At 35.1% G+C, this 23,369-nt stretch overlaps 1 protein-coding gene across 1 annotated transcript in view; it reads left to right on the top strand.

Annotated features, from left to right (window-relative positions):
• Window positions 1–175: 175 nt before the first annotated feature.
• LOC145684723 (mannan endo-1,4-beta-mannosidase-like) overlaps window positions 176–23,369 on the top strand; it is a 54,762-nt gene continuing 31,568 nt past the window's right edge. Inside the window, exons 1-4 of the mRNA XM_081757096.1 lie at window positions 176–480; window positions 9,539–9,780; window positions 13,377–13,543; window positions 21,071–21,183. Coding sequence (XP_081613222.1) covers window positions 237–480; window positions 9,539–9,780; window positions 13,377–13,543; window positions 21,071–21,183 — 766 coding nt within the window. The 5' untranslated portion in view covers window positions 176–236. The remainder of the gene's footprint in view (window positions 481–9,538; window positions 9,781–13,376; window positions 13,544–21,070; window positions 21,184–23,369) is intronic.

Genomic DNA, 23,369 nt, shown 5'->3' with positions numbered 1-23,369 from the left:
AATACGCTACAGAACACTGCGTAATGATGAATTTCATTATTTTTGTTTTTGTTCTGGTATTAACATTGTATTATTATACAAGCACTTAACGCTATAAGTGATTATTAAAGGGTACGAAAGGTATTTATTGTAATGTCATTACTTTTTTTTAACGATATCTCGAATAGAACTTTGTAATTCCTGCAGAGGATTATATACAAATACGCTACTCGGAAAGCTTTCTTGTTCAATTCAGTATGAAAGTCACACAAGTAATTTTGATTTGCAGTTTCCTAGCTGTGTTGTCGACAGTGACAGAAGCTTATTTAGAAGTAAACAATGGAGTTCTAACTTTCCGTGGGCAAAAGGTATTTTTATCTGGGGCAAACATTGCTTGGAAATGTTACGGATGTGACTTTGGTAATGGACAATATGCACAGAGCGGTCCTGTCCTTGAAGACTGGTTAAGAAAAATAGGAAATGCTGGTGGAAACTTTGTTCGTGAGTTTGGTTTTCATTCATTCTCACTTATTACTCCTTCCATACAAATTTAAGCATGGACTGTAAGTCACTCGTACCGAATTTGTTTCCATAAAATACATTTCCATCAATCTTGCCACATGTACAGTCCGCAGCAAAAAACCTGCAACATAACCATGTAAGTTTATTGTGAAACTACGCCTAACAGCCCAGGGAATCAACATAACGTCTAACAAGGAAAGTACTTGGGCTCGAACGGGTGAATACACACATAAAGGAAAGCAAGTGTAATGTTAGCACCCCGGAAGCAAACAGTGATGTCCGTTTTTCTGCAAGATGATGTAAACGTCCGCAAGAGCAGGGCAAAGTAGAGCACGTGCCATAATTACAGAGCGTCTATACTGTCTGACTTCGGGCCATTTTCTGCAACAAAAGGTTGAGTAAATGGAAAATAGGCGAACACGTATTTCATTGTTTTTAGATGTACACTTTTTGAATGAAAAAATTGTGTCCCAAGGTCATCCAAAGGGTCCCAAACAGGATCCAACCAAAATTTTCAAATGGTAAGGGGATCAAGTAGTATATCATTGGAAAGGCATTGTGAAAAGAAACAAAGTAAAGCAAGTCCCGAGTCTCTACGATCACCCTGTAGAGAATGGTAGACAGTCAAAATATCAACACAGTTGCCATGAAAGAGTCTATGACCACTATTTTGCATAGGGTGCGCATACAGACTTGGGACTTGTTGCAGATTGTTTCTTTTCACAATACCTTTCAAACGATATACTACTTCGCCGATTTACCATTTGAAAATTTTGAGGTGGACCCTGCTTGGGACCCTCGGGGGCCCCTGGGGCAATACGTTTCAACATGTGTGCCTCATATAATAATAGAATACGTTGTGCCGATGTTTCCATCCACGCAAACGTTTCCACAAAAATGACCCGGGTCAGAATTTATAGACGCTCTGTCAGCATGCACTTGCTCTTGTGGACGTTTACACCAGCTTGCAGAAAAAACAAAAAATTACTGTTTGCTTCAGGGGTGCTAACATTAAACATGCTTTCATATTTGTGCGTATTTGACCGTCAAGGAAAGTACGTGAGCTTGACCGAAAAAAAACGCATAGAAATAAGAGTATGAATAGTGTTAGTACCCCTAAAGCGATAGGTGATGTCAGTTTGTCTGCAAGGTGGTACAAAATTGTACCAATAGATGGCGCTACGCAGGGGCACCACATGTCTACCGCTATACTACTTCCAACAGTGAAGCTGCAAACGCTAGTTCTTCCCGTGAGGAAAGGTTGAATGTGTAGTGAGACGTCAAATGGTGAGAAGAGTGGTGGTCAATCCAATGAATGTAGTGCGATTGGTTGGGGTGAAAATGCGATGCAAGGTACGTCATTAGGCAGGAATTGGTCTGGAAGATGAAACATTGGCGTCTTTTCTGGAAGTATTAGTTATGAAAAATATGGAAATCAGTTAGAAACCGCAGTGGTGAAGATTCTGTAGAGAATGAAGAGGAAGAAGTGAAAACGTATAATGACACTGTAAGTCCTGCAAGAGACAATGAAAGTAGCCAAAGAGAACACGAACCGTCGTTGAAAAGGTGTAATGTCAACAGTGTGATGAAACAGTTTACTGATGCCCACTAGAGAACATATTCGTGGATTATCATGTGCGCAGATTCAATTCATATAAATAACTCCTGCAGCGATACCCGAAACTAAACACAAAAAGCAATATTAAATGCATGTTACGATATGTAGCGAAGAAACGGCAAAACACGGTTGCGTTCAAAGGAAATCGTACACTACAGTTAATGACAATCAAGCAGGGCACCATAACAAAGTTTGATGAACCGCGAGCTATGGGGGCTAACGCCCTGTAATTATGGCACGTGCTCTACTTTTCCCTGCTCTTGCGGACGTTTACAGCATCCTGCAGAAAAACGGACATCACTGTTTGCTTCCAGACTGCTAACATTACACATGCTTTCCTTTTCATTCGTATTCACCCGTTCGAGCCCAAGTACTTTCCTCGTAAGTGGCACAAATCACGCCAGGAGAAACCTCAGCGTCCTCCCCTGTACACTTTTTTCGAGCCATAAGATTTCGTCGTTTCACAATAAACTTACATGCTCATGTTGCAGGTTTTTTGCTGCGGACTGTACAACTATAAAAATATATTTTAAAATTATAAAAATAGTAAACTTTCTTGAATCGTAGGTCATTTTGGCCAATCAAGCCAATCAGTGTCGTTTTGCCTAACTTTAAGCGTAGAACATCCAAATTCTCGATGTCCTACCATCTCGCGTAAAGGCTTATCAGCCATTGATTTTTCCAAGATAAATATTTCAACTATTTTAGATGAGATAGGAATTCACATTCTGTCTAATCCCATCTCGTCTAAAATGGTGATTAGGAAATGTCTGTACTAAGGATGAAATGTTTGAACTACCATAGAATTCATATTAACCATCAACACTACGAGATTGTGAAATTATAATCGTTCATTGTCTTTTCGTTGTCGGTGTTGCAATATTGCGTACAGACCATATAATTAAATATCTGTAACAATATATACTAAATTGTTATTTATGCAGAAAGTATAGCACGTAAGCCAATAAAAATCTAAAAAATTCAAAGAGAAGTTTAAATAAAAATTTACACAATAATTACCCGTCAAAATCTGACTACTAACTTCCACGTGCAACAGTTTCACTAATGATAACGGAAAATAAGAATTCCAGCAAATAGTAGCAGTGTGTGGTAAAATTACTTTCGCAAGGTAATCTCGATGAATTTCACTTGCCCCGGGGATCGGTTCCGCTTACACCCTTCTGATTGGGAACATAGAAAAGATAATGATGAAATAATTTATCCGTAGTTAAATAAGCGCTAAACGACGTTTGATGGTAGACAACTTTTGCTATGTTTCGTCACAAAATTTCCAGATCATTCCGAAAGTAAATTAAAAGACATCGAATCGTAGGTAAGAAGTTTGTTCCAGAGACTGAAGTTTAGACATTAGATGTATAATAACTATACTCTCTATTCTACGGTACAGGAGTGAAGCCAGCCAGATATCTCACATTCAACCATAGATTGTATGTGAAAAACATAATGAGTAACAATGAAATTATTTCCGGTTTCTAGGTAGGAGTCCCTTATGTTTTAGTTTGATTAGGTCCCCAATTATCTCACTATGCTGAGTCAACACAGAAAATTTTATGCTCTTATTATGAATTGGTCATACATAGCACCGCTTACACCAAAGATAGATGCGGTAACCGTTTGGTTATACAGCTTGAAAAGGAACATTCGACAGAACATTGTCGCAGTTTCTTAGGAAACTTTATATCTACATGTTGCAAATATTCAGAGCACATTGCAGAATGAGCTTTAACCCATAATAGCTCTGATTTTCCAACTTTCGATTTTTTTGCTCATTTCTCATATTCTAACACACTACACATATTTTGTAAAAAAAAACGCGGTTGTTTTCGATTTTTGTCTTGGCGTTTCCCCACGGGGGTCCGTTACCAAATGGAAACGCTGGGCTAATACAGTTTCAATTAACCCTTATTTCAATGAAATCCGGGGCAACCATATATTAACGTTGAGCTAACAAATTATCATTGAAAATGTGGTTATAATATGAGTTTATTCCGTACGTATAATAATACAATCATCATCATCATCATACGTATCTGCCTTTACTGGCAGGTCACTTGCAGCAGCTGAGAAGCTTCCATGCTCCACGGTCCTCCGCTAACCTCTTCGTCTTCACGTATGATCTTTCTGTTTTTATATCATCCATTAATTGTAGTCTCCTTTGCCCTCTGCCTCTCTTTCCCGCCACCATACCCTCTATGACGTCCCTCATGATACAATTTCTTCTTAGGCAAGTCCCAACCAGTTTCTCTTCCTCTTCTTCACAATATCTAAAAGTGTTTTTTTTTCTCCACCACCATTTCTAACACCCACTTATTCGTTTACCGCTCAACCCAACTAGTTCTTTCCATCCTTTTCTACACCCATATTTCGAATGCTTCCAGTCGCTTTTCATCACTTTTACGTAATGTCCACGTTTCCGCCCCATACAGTACAACACTCCACACGAAGCATTTTATGAGTCTTTTTCTCAACTCCTTATTCAAGGTCCTACAAAACAGACTTTTCTTCCTCCTAAAGGCTTCTTTCGCCATTCCTATCTTTGCTTTTATTTCACGTTCGCACTTCATGTCATTACTAAGAATACTACCCAGATATCGAAAACTATTCACTTGTTCTATTTGCTCCCCTCCCACTTTTATATTTGACACAGACTTCTTCGTTCCAATCACCATGGTTTTTCGCTTTCTAACATTTATTTTCATCCCATATTCTTCAAAGCCCATCCTAAGGTTTTCTAACATTTTATTGATTTCCTTTACAGATCCTGCAACAAGCGCCATATCGTCTGCAAATCTTATGCATCTAATAATTCTACCTCCTACCAAAATGCCGTCATCAGCATGTAAACTCTTTTTCATTATCTCTTCTAGATAGCCATTAAATAGTGTTGGTGAGAGGCAGCATCCTTGTCGAACTCCCCTTCCAATTGCACTCTCTTCCGTCAGTTCTTTTCCTATCCCAATACTTACTTGTTGGTTCATGTATAAATTTCTTATGAGTCTTCGATCTTTCCATTCCAACCCTATATTCGTTAGAACTCCCAACAACAATTCCCAATTCACGCGGTCAAAAGCGTTTTCTAGATCGATAAATACAATATACACCTCTTTCCCTTTTTCTATAAATCTTTCACCGATCGTCCCTAATAATCCAATTGCATCTCTTGTGTCCTTGCCTCTTCTGAACCTGAACTGGTCCTCCTCAACTTCTTCATTTGTTTTTCCATATAATCTTCTGTTCAGTATTCGGAGCAAAATTTTAACTGCATTAGATATGAGACTAATAGTTCTATAATCCTCACATGTCTTTGGGTTCGATTTCTTAGCCATCGGTATCATGATCGTCTTGAGGAAGTCTTTTGGCCATTCCCGTCTCATGTATTTCATTGCATAGTCGGAACAATTCTTTCTTTCCCTTGTCTCCTATATTTTTAATAAATTCGATTGGTATATTATCTATCCCGGTTGCCTTTCCATTCCTAATCTTGGATATAGCCTTTTCAAACTCATCCCGAAGAATACTAAATTCTTTATCATCCTCGCCTACCTCATTTTCTACTTCATTATTTAGGCTACACGGTCTCTTCCTACTCTCATATAAGTCTTCCACGTATTCTTTCCATCTTTCTATGACCTCATTTCTGTCGCTGACTACCTTCCCATTTTTATTTTCTACTGCCATCGTAATGCACCCTTGTTTCCACCGAAATTCCACAGATTTCACCTCCTTATAAATTTCCTCATATTTTCCAGCTCTTTCTAATTCCTGTATGTCATCGCATTTTCTTTTGTAAAACTCTTCCCTCGCTCTGCCTGTTTCTCTCCGTAACTCATTATTCAACTTTCTGCACATCTTTCTGTCCTTTTCTGTATCAACCTATTTCCACGTCTTCCTTTCCCTCATTTTCTGCAACATCTGCTCTGTAACCCATGGTTTCTTAGCCGTTTTGTGTTCGCGGCAACCTACTGCTTCTTTTGCAGCCTGCTGCAAGCAAAGTTTAATGTATTCCCACTGTGCGTTACTATCTGCGCCTATTCTTTTCTGATTTGAATATTTTTCTTCGAATTCTTTAACGAAAAGTTTTCTTATTTCCTCGTTTTTCAACTTTTCAGTATTCAACACTTTGTTACCTACTTTTCTTCTGTCTACATTTTTCAGGTGAATATCTACTTCGGCCAGCACATGATTATGATCAGAGAAAATATCAGCCCCGGGAAGGGTCTTCGCGTTCTTTAAGCTATTCCGGTACCTGTCCTGAATCATAACATGGTCGTATTTGATATCTTCCACCGTCTATTGGTGATTTCCATGTATATCTTCTTCTCTTGTGCTGATTGAACCAAGTGTTCCCAATTACTAGTGAATTCTGTCTACAGAAATACACTAGTCCCCTTTCATTTCTTTCGCCTAAGCCATATTTTCCTACGATACTACCTTCCTGTTTTTCTCCCACAACTGCATTGACCTTTGTAGTACCTTTGTATTATTATACAAAGGTACTACAAAAATATATTCCTCTATGAATAATACAGGTATTACTACATACATTTTACATAAAGATTTTTAATAGAAAACACAAAATTTAATCGTTCTCTTAAACTTATTTCAAATGTAAACTCGCATTTGACAAAATAACAAGATAATAAAATTATCAAAGAATTATTACAAAAGTAACTCAAGGAACCACGTGCAACTCTTCTATTTCTGGTGATAGGGATGGAAGCAAAAGATACAAAATCCAACACCACACTTTACACCTGTGCGAACACTGCTACTGAACCAGCACATCTTCTTTGCTTATTATCTTTGATTTTGACTACTTCATGGTCCTCTCCATCAAACCGTAGACATTCGAAAACTGGTGTAGATTTCGGTTTGATTGCTTGTCTTCTTCCAGCTTCAGCAAGTTTTCCATATGACTTTAGATAGTATGTTGTAAAATGCAGAAAACGCATTATCAGCCGAAACTTGTTGCGCAACATAGAATCATATACAAGTTGATTTCGCATATATAGGCCTGATTCCGAGTAAAAGCGAAATCCAGGAAATGGATTATACCCAGACACTACAAGAATCCCTAAGAACAGTTGAATTACTCTTTTGAAATATATGAATGAGGGCAGTTTCTGAATTCAGCAGTTCAACGACTCTCTTTTACTATCAAATCAAACAGCTCATTGTTGACAAAAAGCTGGAACAGTTCAACTGGTGAAAAATCAGAATACTTTGAAAAATTACTTTCTGGAAAGACTGTATTTGTTTTTACCAATTAATCTGCGAAAACTATGATGGCAAACGTAAAGTGCTCTTATTTGTATTAGTAAATAAACGCTTTCTAAATGAAGAGCGTGGGATCTGAGATAAACTGTCAGGTCCGGGTAAAGAGGAGACAGGTCTTGATGGCAGCTCAATGCCACCACCTAAACTATAGTTTTGAGATTGAGAAGAATCGATGTTTGAACTTGAAATTGGTGTTGTCAGGCAGTTAATCCATCATAATATTTGATTCGCACTCACCTCCTAATCTTGATTTATCCGTAAATACTACCTCAGTATCTGCAGAAAGTTGGCGGGAGCTAAGAGTGTTCGGAAAGCTTCCATTGTCATCTCCGGAGTCTTCATCGGAAAGAACAGGAGACTCTGGTGTCTCTATATAAATGCTATCTATGTTTGGTAAGGCTCTTCTTTCAATAGTTCATCAATAATTTCGGAACGGCTTAATCATGTGCAAGAACAAGAGGGAAATAAACGAGATCAAATATATAGCCTTAGTTGATAATAAAACTAAACCTAAATAGGAAGATAAAGATAAGTTAGAGAGTTAAAACTAAAAGAACATTATTATTATTATTATTATTATTATTATTATTATTATTATTATTATTATTATTATTATTATTATTATTATTATTATTATTATTATTATTATTATTGTTGTTGTTGTTTATAGGATAACATTTGTGGAATTTACATAATTCATATAAAATCTTTTGAACTCCGTTCTACCTACACTGTAAAATAATTATTTTTATAACACGGCTCTTTGCTGTAGTTGATACGGTATGGTAACACACAAATACAATTGATCACAGAGAGCACGAACATGAAGTTTGATTAATCGTGGTACCATTACATAATTTAATGATGTATTATGAATCAAAATATGCAGGAAAAATGGAAGAAACAACACATAGAAGAAAACAAAAGCAAACTTACCTCTCCGGGTGTCATTTTTGAATTCTCGCAAAGGCCAACAAAGGAAACGTAGCTTACTCACACAAAAATAAATTTGACACCGTCCTCTCTGTACTACTACTATTTTCAGTCATCCTACACCACAAAACGAGAGACATTTCTTCATTATTGCAAACCTAATAATTTAAAAATAAAAAATAAAAATAATGCATATATTCTACGTTACCAAATGATAACACTGGATTAAAATGGGTTAATCATCAATTTCATTTCCTCTTCTCGCATATAGATGGCTTCTTGTCAGCTTGAATGAACTAAATGAAAAATATGGTTAAATATTTTGTTATACTATAGTGCAGCCTAATTGACGTTTGGTAAGAATCAATTAGCTAGCGCCATCCTATTTTCAAACATTCAATGAGAAGCTGCTTTCAGTGAACATATATTACAACTTGTGACCTTCCTATGAATATACACCATGTGGACCAGTGTTGGCAACGTCATTGTAAGTGGATTGGTCGACGTGTGTGTAGCAATCAAGGTTAAAACGCCAATTCGGCTGTTCATAATAAACGACAGTTCACAATAAACTGTCAATAAGATAGAGGTTGCTACTTTTGGATTATATTTTATAATTTCTCAAAACAAATCCATTTAACTTCGATCCGGCCTTGTGTAACCACAAGTGCTTTTACATTTCCAGCAGTGTTTTTTCCAGACATGTTTTTCGGAGGACACTGCCCCCATCCCGAAGCACTCAAAGTATCTCCCAGAGGAGAGCAAAATAATACATCTATAATATAAGAGTAAATAGAATAGTACCGTGTGAAAATAATATGTGCCCCTCCGAATACTAAATGTGCACCCAGGAACATTTTTTGAAAGAAACACTGATTTTCAATTTTTGAAAAATTATATCTAACGTGATAATTGAAGTTAGAAATACAATAGTATTTACCTTATTGGAAATATTTCTGTATGATTTATCGCTCTCAAAGCAGCCCGAACGAAGTTTTATTTTTTACGTTAAGTAATGTATTCTTTAACTTGTTGATGGAATTGTGACATTTTATAGAAATTTAGACTATATGCGCTCTTCAATTATGACTTATGAAGCTTCTTATTATTATCTTATGTTTAAACATATTTGACTTATTTGTTAGATTAGCCATTGTGATTAAGACCTGCATGTTTTTTGTTCACAAGGCGTATGGTTGCATATTGGTGGGGAGACAACTCCTGGCTTTGATAGTAATGGCTATGTCACTGGTCCAGACTGGGATGGCACGATAATAGATGATATGAAAAGATTTCTAGATGTGGCTGCTGAAAATGATATCCTTGTTATGTTTGTACTGTTTAATGGTGCAGTAGCTCCTCTATCGTGCGCTCAGGGTCTCATCTACGATGACAATAAACTCCAAAGTTATCTGGATAAAGCACTAAAGGTAAGTTCGAATATTGTAACGAAAATATACAGAATACATGAACGAAATGATACGAAAAGTAATACATCTTGATAGAGGAATACAATTTCTATTTTGAAAAGCACTTTATTATGTCGAGTTATGAGTAATTATTAAGGTATGTGCAAGAATATGCAAATATCTTTTTGATAGCATGTAAAGACACTGGTCTGGAGCAGGGTTACCACCCATCCTGATTTCGAAAAACAATATCCCGCGTCTCCAAGCAGGTCTATCGAGATTTTAAAATGTCCCATCTTTCATGTTTATTGATGAAGTGCTTACTTATTATTATTATCATTGGAATTAAGTTGTACATTACACAGAGTTTTCACAAGGAAATGAAGCTTCATAGCAGTGGCAGGCAGGCAGGTAAGTATTTGAATGGGCTATGAAACATATAGGCCTACAGAGGTTGCGGTGATTCAGTGGTAGAACCTCACCTCTGGTGCATGGGGTTCGTGGTTCGACCCTAGCTTAGCCTCGATGTATAATTGTTGGGTGTTAAACTAAAAAAACAGGGATTATTAATAGGCTACATAGTATTTGGGCTGGCCATATTTTTATTGTTATATAATGTAGATTCCATTTATGTAAATTATATCTATTACAGTATGTGGTTCGTGTCCTGCGGTTCCCTAGGAGGGCTTGGGCATTTACTACGGTCCGGGATTCGATCCTTTATCTTTTGGGCGTCTCCTTTAGACTTTGATAACAATTTGGGTCTTATGCCAAAGCCGACCATATAGCCACTGGACAACACGGTTCAGAGTTCGGGTCAGAACGTTCTGGGAAATCGACATAAAAGCTGATTCTAATTGTATTCTCAATGCCGATGCAATTCAATAATGTGAAAATTATTACGTTGCATAGGCATTGGTTATTTGTGCTGAAATGAAAATTAGATTATTTCTTAACACTAGAAAAAGTAGATTTTTACCATGATAATTATTTTGGTAAAGGATATGCAAGATTTCACTTTTCACTTTAATAAACAACACTGAAACTGCACAAACACATATTGCATTACATTTTGGCACTTTGATTTGGATAACTGAATATGATAATAAAATTTAATACTCGGCCCAATTGTTATTACTGTAAGCGCGGAAGACGCGGTAGTCGCGGGTTACCGGTTGTGTTTCGTTACATCGTTGGTTTCCACAATTTCGCACTGTCACTTTTCACTCGCTTTGATGCTGAAGAAAAATCATTTTCGGTGGTTCCAGGGGAGATGTCCTGAAGGTTAAGGGTGAGTTCCCGTGCTATCATTCTGTCTTCTTTCCAATGGTCTGGACGCTTTTCACTGTTCTGCTGCTTCTCGTCGTCAAGACGATTTTAAAATTAACAATCACGTGCAAATGTTTTAAGATTTCAAATTTTTTTCTTAAGACAACATTTTTATTATTATTAACGCGCTTTTAATGTGTTAAAGCACTGTACTTTAACAACGTAACAAAATATACAATAATACACGCAGTGTTGTGTGTTTTTACTCGTACAGAACAGCCTCCATGGTAACTAGCTGTTGTCACACCAGGCACAATTGTCAGACTAACTTAGTTTTTCTCCCCGTCTCCTCGCGTTTCTACGCAGTGGACAGGCTCTCAATGCAGCCTGGTGATGTCAAAGCTAAAAATAGCTATGACAACCCATAGGCAGGAATTTTTAGAGACGAAGTTTGTTCTCTGTGCTGAATTTTAGCACCTTATTTGGGGAGACGAGAGGATCACCAAGATTTCTGTCGCAGACGCGACGCACACACACATATGCATATTCGTCTGTTAACTGAGAGAGAAATTTCTTAAGAGTGTTTTTATACGAGGTTCACTTAAAAAGTTAAAATTTTTCTTCATTAATATTCGATCAGCTGAACCATATGGTTACATATCGCTTATATCACTAAATATAATTCGCTCTTCAGTGGAAACATTTGTATTATATTATTATATTATTACTTTGAAAAATGTTGGTACATTTCCTCCACATTAGCTGTATGAAATTTCCCCACGTTTTGCTTTGGAAAAGTGGAAACCTTAGTGTTAAGAAGTTCATGCAGAAATAGCGAAATACTGATTGCAACCCGAGATAGCACACAAATATAACGGAATAATATTAATCTAAAGGAAGAGAAAACACTTTTAAAATTTGGGTGTAGGGCAAATAAGCAAGAACGAATTTGACTGATTGAGTTGTATTTACACCTTATGTCAACAGCAATGCTATATAGGACGAGACCTAGAGTTTAAGGTACGATTAACCATTAGTATGCGTTCGATAAGTGAAAGCAAAGTTAAAGAGGAAATTTATATACGATAAAAATGAACGTATTGAAGTTAATTTGGGAAGTTTTGTTCAAATTTCAGCAAAATTAATTTTGCCTATTTCATTGCCAAATTATTGCAATATTGTATATTGCCAAATTATTGCTTGAACTGCCTATTAGTTGAATTTTCTTCAAAATCAGTAAATACTTCATTAGCATAGCGACATAGGTTTCTTCTTTGGAGAAAAGATTGTCAGTTCAAAAAAAGTAACTTGTGTCCAGGTCAATATGAAACTGTATACCCCGATACATGTAAGAATATCACAGCAAGAAATGTATGTAAACTGTTGCGAATAACAGGGACAAACTAAAGACGAACTAGGCTGCTCAAAAATGAAAAATTACATATCAAGTGAATTTAATCTGCATTATCTTTCCTGATTGCAACATGCCCGATAAAGAAGAATTGTTTAATTTTCTTTTCTTTCTTTTTAAGTCCTGTACGATCAAAGAGACAATTTAAGGACATAGTTGGTCCATGTGCAAATTTGGATATGAGGAAAAGATGGCCTGCACATGTTTGACAAGTGTGTCCTGCTTTAGGCGTATACAAGATGGCAACCCTACATGGCACAAGTCGTGAATCGACAGCCTGCACCGAATGAGATGAGCCGTCAACTATGTTTACTACCTCTGACAAGCTACGTTCAGCTTGCTTCAGTTAAGCCATTAGATTGGTTCCACTTATTCGGAAGAGGTGTCCGATCACTTAACTTTCTGTGCACATTCGAACAAATTGAAAGCACTACTTCAATTTTTTACAATAAGTCTGCAAGGAACGAGTTCGGTATATTATACTTCACCTTTTCTAAGGATATAGTCATCTCAAAACGAAGACTAGCCATTCAAATTATTTTAACGATACTTATATTTCACGAGTAGAAAAATTATAAGATAATATTGTATCAGTTATATACATAAAGTTCACTGCGAAAATCAAATGAACAGTCAACGTCTAAAGGCGTTGATGAAATATTTATATATAAACAGTCCAACCAATTACAAATGTGTGACAATTTTTGACCTCGCACGAAATTTAATATTAGTTATCTTTCAATATCAAGATTACAATTTTAAATGAAATTAAAAACCTAATTACATAAAAGCAAATTTTGAACTAGTATTCTTAAGTTAGTCTAAATAAAACAAAATCTGTTCAATAATAATAAAATGTATGTCAATCAATTGTATTCCAACTTTACTTTTATTTTTATTTTATTTTATTTTTTTACTATTTCTTAATTAATTTCAGCCAATGGTTAAAGCACTATCTGGTCACCCAGCTTTAGGTGCCTGGGAAGTAGTCAATGAACCAGGAGGCTCATGGAATGTTGAGTACAACACTAACCCTTGTGCTGATTCCACTTACCTCTCGGACACTAAAGTGGGTTGGTCTGGAGCTAATATTACACCATGGAAGTGAGTTAATCTAACATTTCGTTTTCTTCAATAATAATTTCTTAATAAATAACCTGCAATAATATTGCATAGAATAGTATTGATTGATTTATAGGGCAGTTGGCTCTAACTAGCTGGGAGACCTTACGTAACCGAATCATGTGGTATCGCGTCATAGGGATCGATGCTTTTCTGATTCTGGTAAATACACCTTGGCCTATCCCCAAATTTTGGGAGGCATACATAAGACCAACTCCCTTAAATTTTGGAAATTTCCAAAACTAAAATTTTGCTATGGTAGTATAGATTGTTCTATGTACCTCTGTAAGTTTGGTTGATCCATCATGTTCCCCTCTATGTATAAAAATGTCAAAAATTCCAATTTCGGAGACTTTTGACCTAATTTTATCCTCTTTCATAAGGCTTCATCCCGTTATATGGGCGAGTATGTGGGCGCATTCTTTCTCATAAGACATTAGCATATTGACACATTTCTCTTAAATTTTGGGAAGAATATATTTGCAAAACTTTTAAATTTGGAATTTTCAAAAATAAAATTTAATAATGTTTCCTACGACTCAAATAAACATTTCTATAAGTTTCGCTGGTCCTGTTTGTCAACTTCTATGTATAAAAGGTTCCCAAAAAATATACGTAAGTAACACGTTTCTCCATGTGGTAGGTTATTAATCTGATTTATCCTCTTTAATATGACTATAAGATATGACATACGGATCAATTTAGGAACTCAATCTCTTGAATAGGACACAGGTAACATGATGGACCTTCTCTCAAATTTTAAGAGGGACACATTAGCCAACCTTTTAAATTTGAGAATTCTCAAAAATAGATACAGGTAAATGTTCCCCAGGACTCAAGTATAAGCCTATGTAAATTTACTTGGCCCAACTAATTTCCTTCTATGATTAAGAGAAGCCAAAATATAAATGTAAACAATAGATTTTATCACGTGTTGCGTTATTGAACTAATTTGTGTTCTAAAATGTACCTTTATTTCAACATATGTATGTATAGATGAATTTAGGGTCTCATTCGCCTCAATAAGCACAAGGTATCATGATGCGCTCCTCCGAAATCTTAGAGGGGGTATTGGCTCATTCTTAAGTTTAGAAATTATCAAAAAATAAAGATTATTAAATGTTTTGTAGGACACAAATATATACGTCTGTAAATTTGGTTGGTCCAACTTAGCTTCCAGGGGTAAAAATTACCAAAAATATACACGTAAGCAACATACGATAGAAATTTCGAATTTTGGGGGGAAAATTAAAACAACCCCGTTTCCTTGTATGAAACGGAAATTTTAAATATGTCCCATGATCCATCACCAGGGTCCTCAAAGAAAACTTTTCAAACTAAAAAGAATCACTGTCTGCAAATACTTCGGACCAAAGAAATCAAACTAAAAATTCAAAACAAAGACTTTCAAACTAAAAATTCAGCAAATGCAAAAACTTGAAAAAATGTTCACGCTAAATATTCAATGAAAAGAATACAATTAATACAACAATTTAGAAGACAATTAAAAATTGCAAAGATTTTCCAAAGTAAAAAATTTCAGACCAAATATTTCAAACAAACAATTTACAGTGAGTGCAAAATTTTGAACTAAGATTTTCAGATAAAATCTAAACTAAAAATTCAAACCAAGATTTTAAAATAGAAATTACCAAACCAACAATCAATAAAAACAGAAATTTTAAAACTGAAAATTCTTACATGTTTTTTGAAACTAGAAAAATCAGTGAGTTAAAAAGTTTCAAAACTTTTCAAAAAATATTCAAACATAAAATCTTGAATTAAAATTTTAAAACAAAAATTTTATAAGGAAATTCAGTGAATGAAAAATTTCAAATAATTTTAAAGTTAATTTTTAAATCAAAAATTTACAATGATTAATAGGACTCAGTGAGTAAAAATATCAAAAAACAAATTCAAACTAAATTTTAAATTAAAAATTTTAAAACTTAAAAAAAATTAAATTTACAAAATTAAAATTTCATATTAGAAAATTTGATGAGTAAAAATTTTCCAATTTCATATTTTCAATAAGAGTTCAATCTAAAATATGTAAATACTGAGCGTATAATTTTAAACAAAATGTTTCAAAGGTAAAAATTTTTAAACTAAAATTTTCAGTGATTGAAAAAATTCAGTAAGAGAAGACTTTACAGCGAAAATATTCTAATCTTATAGTAGTATTATAAATATCCTGTGATGCAAAGAGCTGTTACTTTCTTGTAATCTGATGCATGTGACCGTATCACCCACATATCGATATTTTTGACTTGAAACCTGAATAGTAATTAATAAAAGCGATTAATATTCAACAGCAATTTCACACTTTGATCCTTAGAACACGCAGTCACGATTCATATGTGTCATTGGTAAAACAAAATTTAATGCAATTTCGAAATTTTCAGTTTTTACCTTCATTGATAGATTTTTTATTTTTTGTTTGAGAATTTTGTTTGAATTCTTCTCAGTCATTGTCTTGTTTTAGTTTAAGAGATCTTGTATGAAAATTTACAATTAAAACTTTTATATTCACTGTTTTGTTTGGGTTGAACATCTTTGTTCGGAAGTTTTAGTTTGTATTTTTCTTTGAAAATTTTCCATTTTCTGAATAATTTTTGTTTAAAAAAAATTGTTTGAGGACCTTGTTCATTGATCATGTAGCACAACATTCAAAATTCATCCTTCAGATAGAAAAGTGACTATTTCAATTTCACCCCAAAATTTAAAATTTCGGCCAAAACATAATGTTTTACTCACATCACACACACACACACACACACACACACACATATATATATATATATATATATATATATATATATATATATATATATATATATATATATGGGAATATTTTATTCATGAAAGCTAACGTGTTAGACGAACCAAATTTGTAGAGGTATGTATTTTTATTATGTAAAATATTTATCAATCTTGATCTTTTGACAATTCCCAAATTTAAAAATGGGCCAATACTCCCTTCTTAAATTTTGTACATAATGTTATATTATTCTATTCTATTGAGGCAAATGAGTCCCTATATTCATCTATACAATCATACGTTGAAATAAAGCCACATTTTAGAAGTAAAGTAGTTCAATAACGTATCACGTAATAAAATATATTGCTGACGTTTATATTTTCGTAATTGTTTTATCTATAAAAGAAAATAAGCTGGACCAAATAAATTTACACAGCCATATATTCGAGTCCTAGAGAGCATTTACTAGTATTTAGTTTTGGACAATCCATAAATTTAAGGACTGGGCTAACGTACCCCTCTCAAAATTTGAAAGACAGGTCATGTTATTTATGTTCTATTCAAGAGAATGAGTCCCAAAATCGGCCCATATCATCATATAAGAGGATAACTTAGTTAATAACTTAGCACGTAATAAAACTAATAACTTAAGCATAGTTTTTGTCAATCTTTTATCCATAGAAGGAAACAAGTAGGACCAACAGAATTCATAGAAATATTTACTCTGGTCTTAGAAAACAATTATGAATTTTTATTTTTGACAATTCCCAAATTTAAGGGGAAGGTCAATATGCCACTTTCAAAAATTGATATGGTTCCCTCAATATTCTCACGTCTTATGGAAAGGAATATATTTCTGTGTTCACCTATAGAACTATATAAGGTGATAAAGCCTCAACAAAGAGGATGAACTAGATCCAATACCTCCGAAATTTGAATTTTTGACAATTTTTTCCAAAGAAGTAAAGAATATGGACGAAACAAATTTACTTAGCTACAACAAAACCAAAAGTTTTAGTTTTGGTAATTTTTAAAATTTAAGGAAGTTGGTCTATGTCAAGACATCCCTAGCAAAATCAAGTTCATATTGACTCCTTTAACGTCTTATTACGTAGTCCTGTCACGTAACAGCACGTCTAATCAGAGCCGAGTGTCCTCTAAACTCATCATTATTATTTATAGTCTTTTAATACCTTCGACGTTATTTGTTTCATTTCAGAAAAACATTGTAAAACATATAAATATGCTAGAACTGTAACTGCCAATTCTTATCTACGTGTAAGATTGTCTATTCTTCACTCAATAAAGGACAAGCTCTTTTTGAAAATATTTAAAACATACAGACGTAGGATGTATTATAAAATCTGTCTTTTTTAATACCAAGAAGCTGGTATCACGTTTTATTGTAAAAAGGTTACGTGAATTCCATCCTTACGCACTACGATTTATGAAATATATAGTTATAATAATATTTTGAAAATAATAACGTGCAGATTATCAAGTTTTTGACATGTCATTCGCATAATTTGAGAATGAACATGTTTCAACACCACAACAGAAACTTCTCTCATTTCGATACGGATTTTGTATTTCAGCTCCGCAATAGTGTCTTGAAGCCTTGAATAGACGTTATGTTTGAGATATCCTCCACTGAAAGTAATCCCAAAATTATAATATGGTGGCCTGTGAGATCAAGAAATGTTACTATTTCTGAATACAATACTGTTCTCGAACAGTCAGTACTTTTACACAGTTTGTATTGCAATTCTCGCCCAGTGACATGTAACAGCGTGTTCCAGCAATCAGAGGAGGAGTTCAGGTACAAGGAATATGTTTAGTAAGTTTTTATATCGTTTAGATGTGACTGTGGCTGTTTTTCATGCTCATCTTTAATAACGAAAAGATGGATTTGGTTATTCACATTGAGTAGATACACAATATATTGTGGCTTTCTAGTTGTGTAACAGACATTGATGCAGTTAACGGGAATATCTTATGGACTAGTAACGATAAATTTGCTTATTTAAATAACGAACAAGAAGAACGAAAGTATGCTTCGCCATTCATCCACAGTCAACGAAATAAAGCTACATTGTTTCTAATTTTTGCCAAAGTTCGACAAGCAGATTCATTCGTTATTCATAATCAGCTTCACACGACTGTCCTACGAAGTATATCTTGTACGGCTCTAACTTTATATTACTGCGTAAGATTCTGTGAACACTGCCACTGAATAGCATGAATGCTGAAAAATTCGTTTTACAGAACGTTTTAGATTTCGTATTTCAAGGTTCATATATTCTTACCTACGTGCAAATACAACACCTCCTGTCGATTTTTGCTTCATTGTACTTCCCATTGCGTGAAAGTTCGACACACATACCCTGATTTATGTGCTCAGATGCAGTAGCGTTCACAGAATTTCATCAAAGAGGAATGAACCTCCTAAGTTCATATCGCTTAGGAATTTTTCTGTATAGGCTTATATCTTAATGTGGTAAACTTTAGTTTTTCATAATATTGTATATTGTTGAAAGGGCCGGGCTAAATCCTGGAAATCCCTCAGTTTGAGTTCGTCACTGATCAGATGGAACAGGAACATGCCTCACGAGAGTGAATGCCTATATTCTCGTCTTACAGCTGCAGTGCTGTTATAATTTTTGTAAGAGTTTTTCACAGCTACAGCACCTTGACCTCCTCTTCAGCGAACCATTCTGAAAACGGTGCGGTTTTGTGAACCAAATGACGGTAGAAACTTTATCGACGCAAAAAGACAGTTTATATATCATATTCTTACGTTAGTTGTGAAAGTACGGTATAATCACTTAGCAAAATTCAACTTACTTTATTAAAGCGGAATTGAACCGTGTTCACTATGCAGTATAGCATAAGTTCTTCATGGTATTGAGTCACGTAACTCATGAATCGTTTCCACAAGAATAATGAAAACCGTTCTTCACGTACTGCATCACTTCCTTGCATTATCGATGAAGGAATTGGAAATCTGGGCACAACTCACTGGTCTGAAACTGACACAAATGTTCAATGACGTCCAAATAGAGGGATTAACCAGCCAAGGAGAGTTGTTGTTGAAGATCTCCTGATTGTTTGGAAATCATGTCTGAACAACTTTGGCTACATGTATTGGAGCATTGCCATGTTGGAAGATTTTTTTGGCACGAAACATCTGTACCATCAGTTGCATTAGTGCGGAATGCGAAAGTCTGGGAGGGTTGGGAGACTTCTCCCAATTAATATGTTTGGGAGAAAATACTCCCCAACTAAGAGCTTACTGGAGAGACGAATAAAATGATGCTGTTCATAATTAGCATTTATTTCATACATAATTAGCATAATTCATACATAATTAGCATTTATTTCATAATTTATGTAGTTAATGAGTGAGCTACTAGTTAAGTATCCCTAATCGTACCTATCATAGTTTACTACTAATTATGAATGTTCAAATATGTGAACTCTCTACGTCGAACCATTCCATTGCGAAAACTTTTTAATCTTCTGTCTTCGTCTCCACCACTTCTCGTCGATTGTTATGACTTCTGCAATCTGCACTGCTAGCCTAATATATTTGCATGATCACTGTCAATAATTCATCCTTTGGTAATACTAATAAAATCAATAGAATACTATTAAATTGCGGCACATCAACAAGCCACCGTTACACTTAACAGTAACAAGAATTCAATACAAAATATACTTCTTTTTCGGTATCCGACATGCATAAACTCAGCTTGTTGTCAAATACAAAGAAAACGATGGCTCATCAGATCATATTACTCTTTTCCATTAATAGGCCGTTCATTTTTATGTTCTCGGTTTAAGTTTTTATGCACTGCATCGACGGTAGTAAGGACTGATGATTTCTGAATATTTCCTCCAAGGAGTTTTAAATAAATGGAGAATGAAAGTAGTACTGCGAAAATACAGATAACCCAAATTGAGTCTGATCAGAGAAGTCCCCCTGGGAAGTTGAATAGCTCCAGTGGGATTCATATCGATCTACTTCCTGAAACAATCATGTTGATGGAGAGTAGAGCCTGCAGAATGACAGCCTGACTGTAGATGTTGAAATTGCGCAACTCTCGTCCCACTTTGTAGAATAAGTTGTTCCGGTCAGTAGATGGTTGGTTGGTTGGACAGAAGAGTTATATGACACGTGAACGTACAACTTGACGTGGGAATTGTATCATATGAGCTCCCACTAGAATCCAAATAATGGCGTACACAACCTTTCATCAAAGCGGGTTCACGAACTCAATCCCATAATTATTCTTTCAGAACACGTATTGCTTTTGTTTATAGATCTTAAAATAATATCTTGCTCAAGGGTAATGAAAACCTTGAGGCCCCCTTGTGTGCACCGCTAGTTCCAAATGCAGATTAAGTTATATGTCCTCAAATGCCGTATAATAGCCAAGGTGGGCGCATTAGATCTACTATTTTTTTGTAACTATCATTTCAAAGTGGAGAATACCTCTCACCTAAGTATGGTTTCGTCCACTATTACACTTTCCTGACCCCATCCACTATTCATGCCCACCCTTTTTCGTTCTTTTTTTTTAAGTGCTGATATTATTTCAATTATAAGTTTCATTATGCCGGTATGTTACATCAAAGGAGTGAAGTTTGCTATTGCCAAGAAATATTCTTATTCAAATACTCTAAACCATCTCAATGTTTATGTTATCTCTATATCAACTTTCATGTACTTTGTGTGTACTTTTTAGGTTTTTGAGATTTATCAACTGGGTAGTGGACGGAATTCATCTAGCTGACCCAAAGGCGATGGTCACTGTTGGAGCCTGGGACACCTATCCTGTATCTGACACCATAGGCAAAAGTAATAATTTACCTTATCTATAGATCTTATATTTTTAACCTACCTATATATATAAACTTTGAAGAAATCGAGGATGTAGAAAATTAAACATATTTTGCCGCTTACCATTTGCAGTAAAGTATGGAAAATATTGTGATAATTTTGTGCTGCACTGCTCCCACTAACTAAGGTCACTCCGATTATGTTTGGAATTATCAAATTGATTTCCGTCAAGTTGTCTCTTGATAACTGTTACTATGTCTGAGAACATATTAGTATATTTATTGTATTTAGAATAATTCAATATGGAATAACTTTCTAGATTAGTAAATTACCTAAGCTCAGTGCAGCATGCAATCATGTTCATCCAACAAACGAAAGGGTGTTTGTTAAAATGGTGTCTATCAAGAGTGTATATGAGTGTATATACAATATATATATATATATATATATATATATATATATATATATATATATATATATATATATATATACTGTATATACATATATACAGTATATATATATATATACTGTATATACACTCATATACACTCTTGATAGACACCATTTTAACAAACACCCTTTCGTTTGTTGGATGAACATGATTGCATGCTGCACTGAGCTTAGGTAATTTACTAATCTAGAAAGTTATTCCATATTGAATTATTCTAAATACAATAAATATACTAATATGTTCTCAGACATAGTAACAGTTATCAAGAGACAACTTGACGGAAATCAATTTGATAATTCCAAACATAATCGGAGTGACCTTAGTTAGTGGGAGCAGTGCAGCACAAAATTATCACAATATTTTCCATACTTTACTGCAAATGGTAAGCGGCAAAATATGTTTAATTTTCTACATCCTCGATTTCTTCAAAGTTTATGCTTAATTTTATTTCAGTGTTTCTAACTATTGCTGTAACTACGCAGAATGATATTTATATCTTGTTTCATTTGTACACCAATTATTAACGGATTTTCGAATGCTTGTATTTGCTTGTCGGTATAATATTTTCGTTGGGGTATAATTAAGAAACTTTTGCAGAATTTCCTTACGAAATTTTTGTTCTTAAATTTTAAGAAGATATAAAGGGTGTAACTTACGTCGGGAAGTGATTCCTGACACCGAGATGAGCCAAAAAAGGTCCTATGGACATATAACATATGGATACTGGCCGGGTTAGTGAAGGCCGAAAGCGAGGGAACTATAAATTCGATTGGTGGATATCGACGTGCAGACACAAACGTAGGTTCGTCGGGTACATCACAGTAGATGTTCAAAGTGTCGGATATGGATAGCAATGCATGCATGACAACGCTAGATCATGGATTGGAGAACCTGTTCGAAGATATCTGGGTCGTGTCGAATAATTTCACAAGCGTTATGGATACGCTGCTCCAAGTCGTTGATATCGTTCACAGGAGTAGCATACACCACATTTTTTATATGTTTCCGCAGAATAAAATCCAGTGAATTCAATCCAGAGATCGAGCAGGCCAATGCACTGGGCCACCAAGCCGGATCCAACGTCTTAGCAAGTTGTTTTTCAGCCACCATCAGACATTCACACTGAACTGCACGGTGTCCCCCATCATGTATGTACCACATATTGCAGCAAATCGCCAGAGGAAAATTTACTAGGAATTCGGGCAGTCCATAGGATTCCAGGAAGGTTCAGTACTGTGGTCCATTGAGTTGAGTTGAGTTAATTTTAGTTTCGCGTCCCTTTCAGCAGCGAGTCTATATGAGACGTGGACCTACTGATTAACGTGGAATCCGAACCACATGAGCTCCCGCCGGGAATCGAACCCGGGTCTCTCACACTTGTGGTCCATTGAGTCTTCGCGGTAACATGTATAGGCCGACTAGTTGATCATAGATAGTACCACACCATAATTTAGTACAAATTGTTTTTAACGATGAGTGGCAATCTACCATGGGGATGTGCATTTTCTCACGTGTATGTGTTACGCTTGTTTACAATATCATCCCATTCAAATATGGCCTCTGCAGTAAACAGTATTGATACCTGAAACAGCAATGATAGTGGTCTATTGAATGAATCACTGGCAGAATGCTTCATATGGTTGGAAATTAGCTTCTTTTAGTAATTGTATCCTTTACAGGTGGTATGAATACAAGGCATTTTCGTGTAACGCACGCCACAATAGTCATGTGACTAACATGCATTTCACGGCTA

The sequence above is a fragment of the Thermobia domestica genome, chromosome 5, assembly GCF_964235325.1.
Source record: "Thermobia domestica chromosome 5, izTheDome1.hap1.1, whole genome shotgun sequence".
In the NCBI taxonomy this organism is placed as follows: domain Eukaryota; kingdom Metazoa; phylum Arthropoda; class Insecta; order Zygentoma; family Lepismatidae; genus Thermobia; species Thermobia domestica.
The sequence above is the reverse complement of the archived record's forward strand: the minus strand, read 5'-3'. Positions and strand labels throughout refer to the sequence as shown.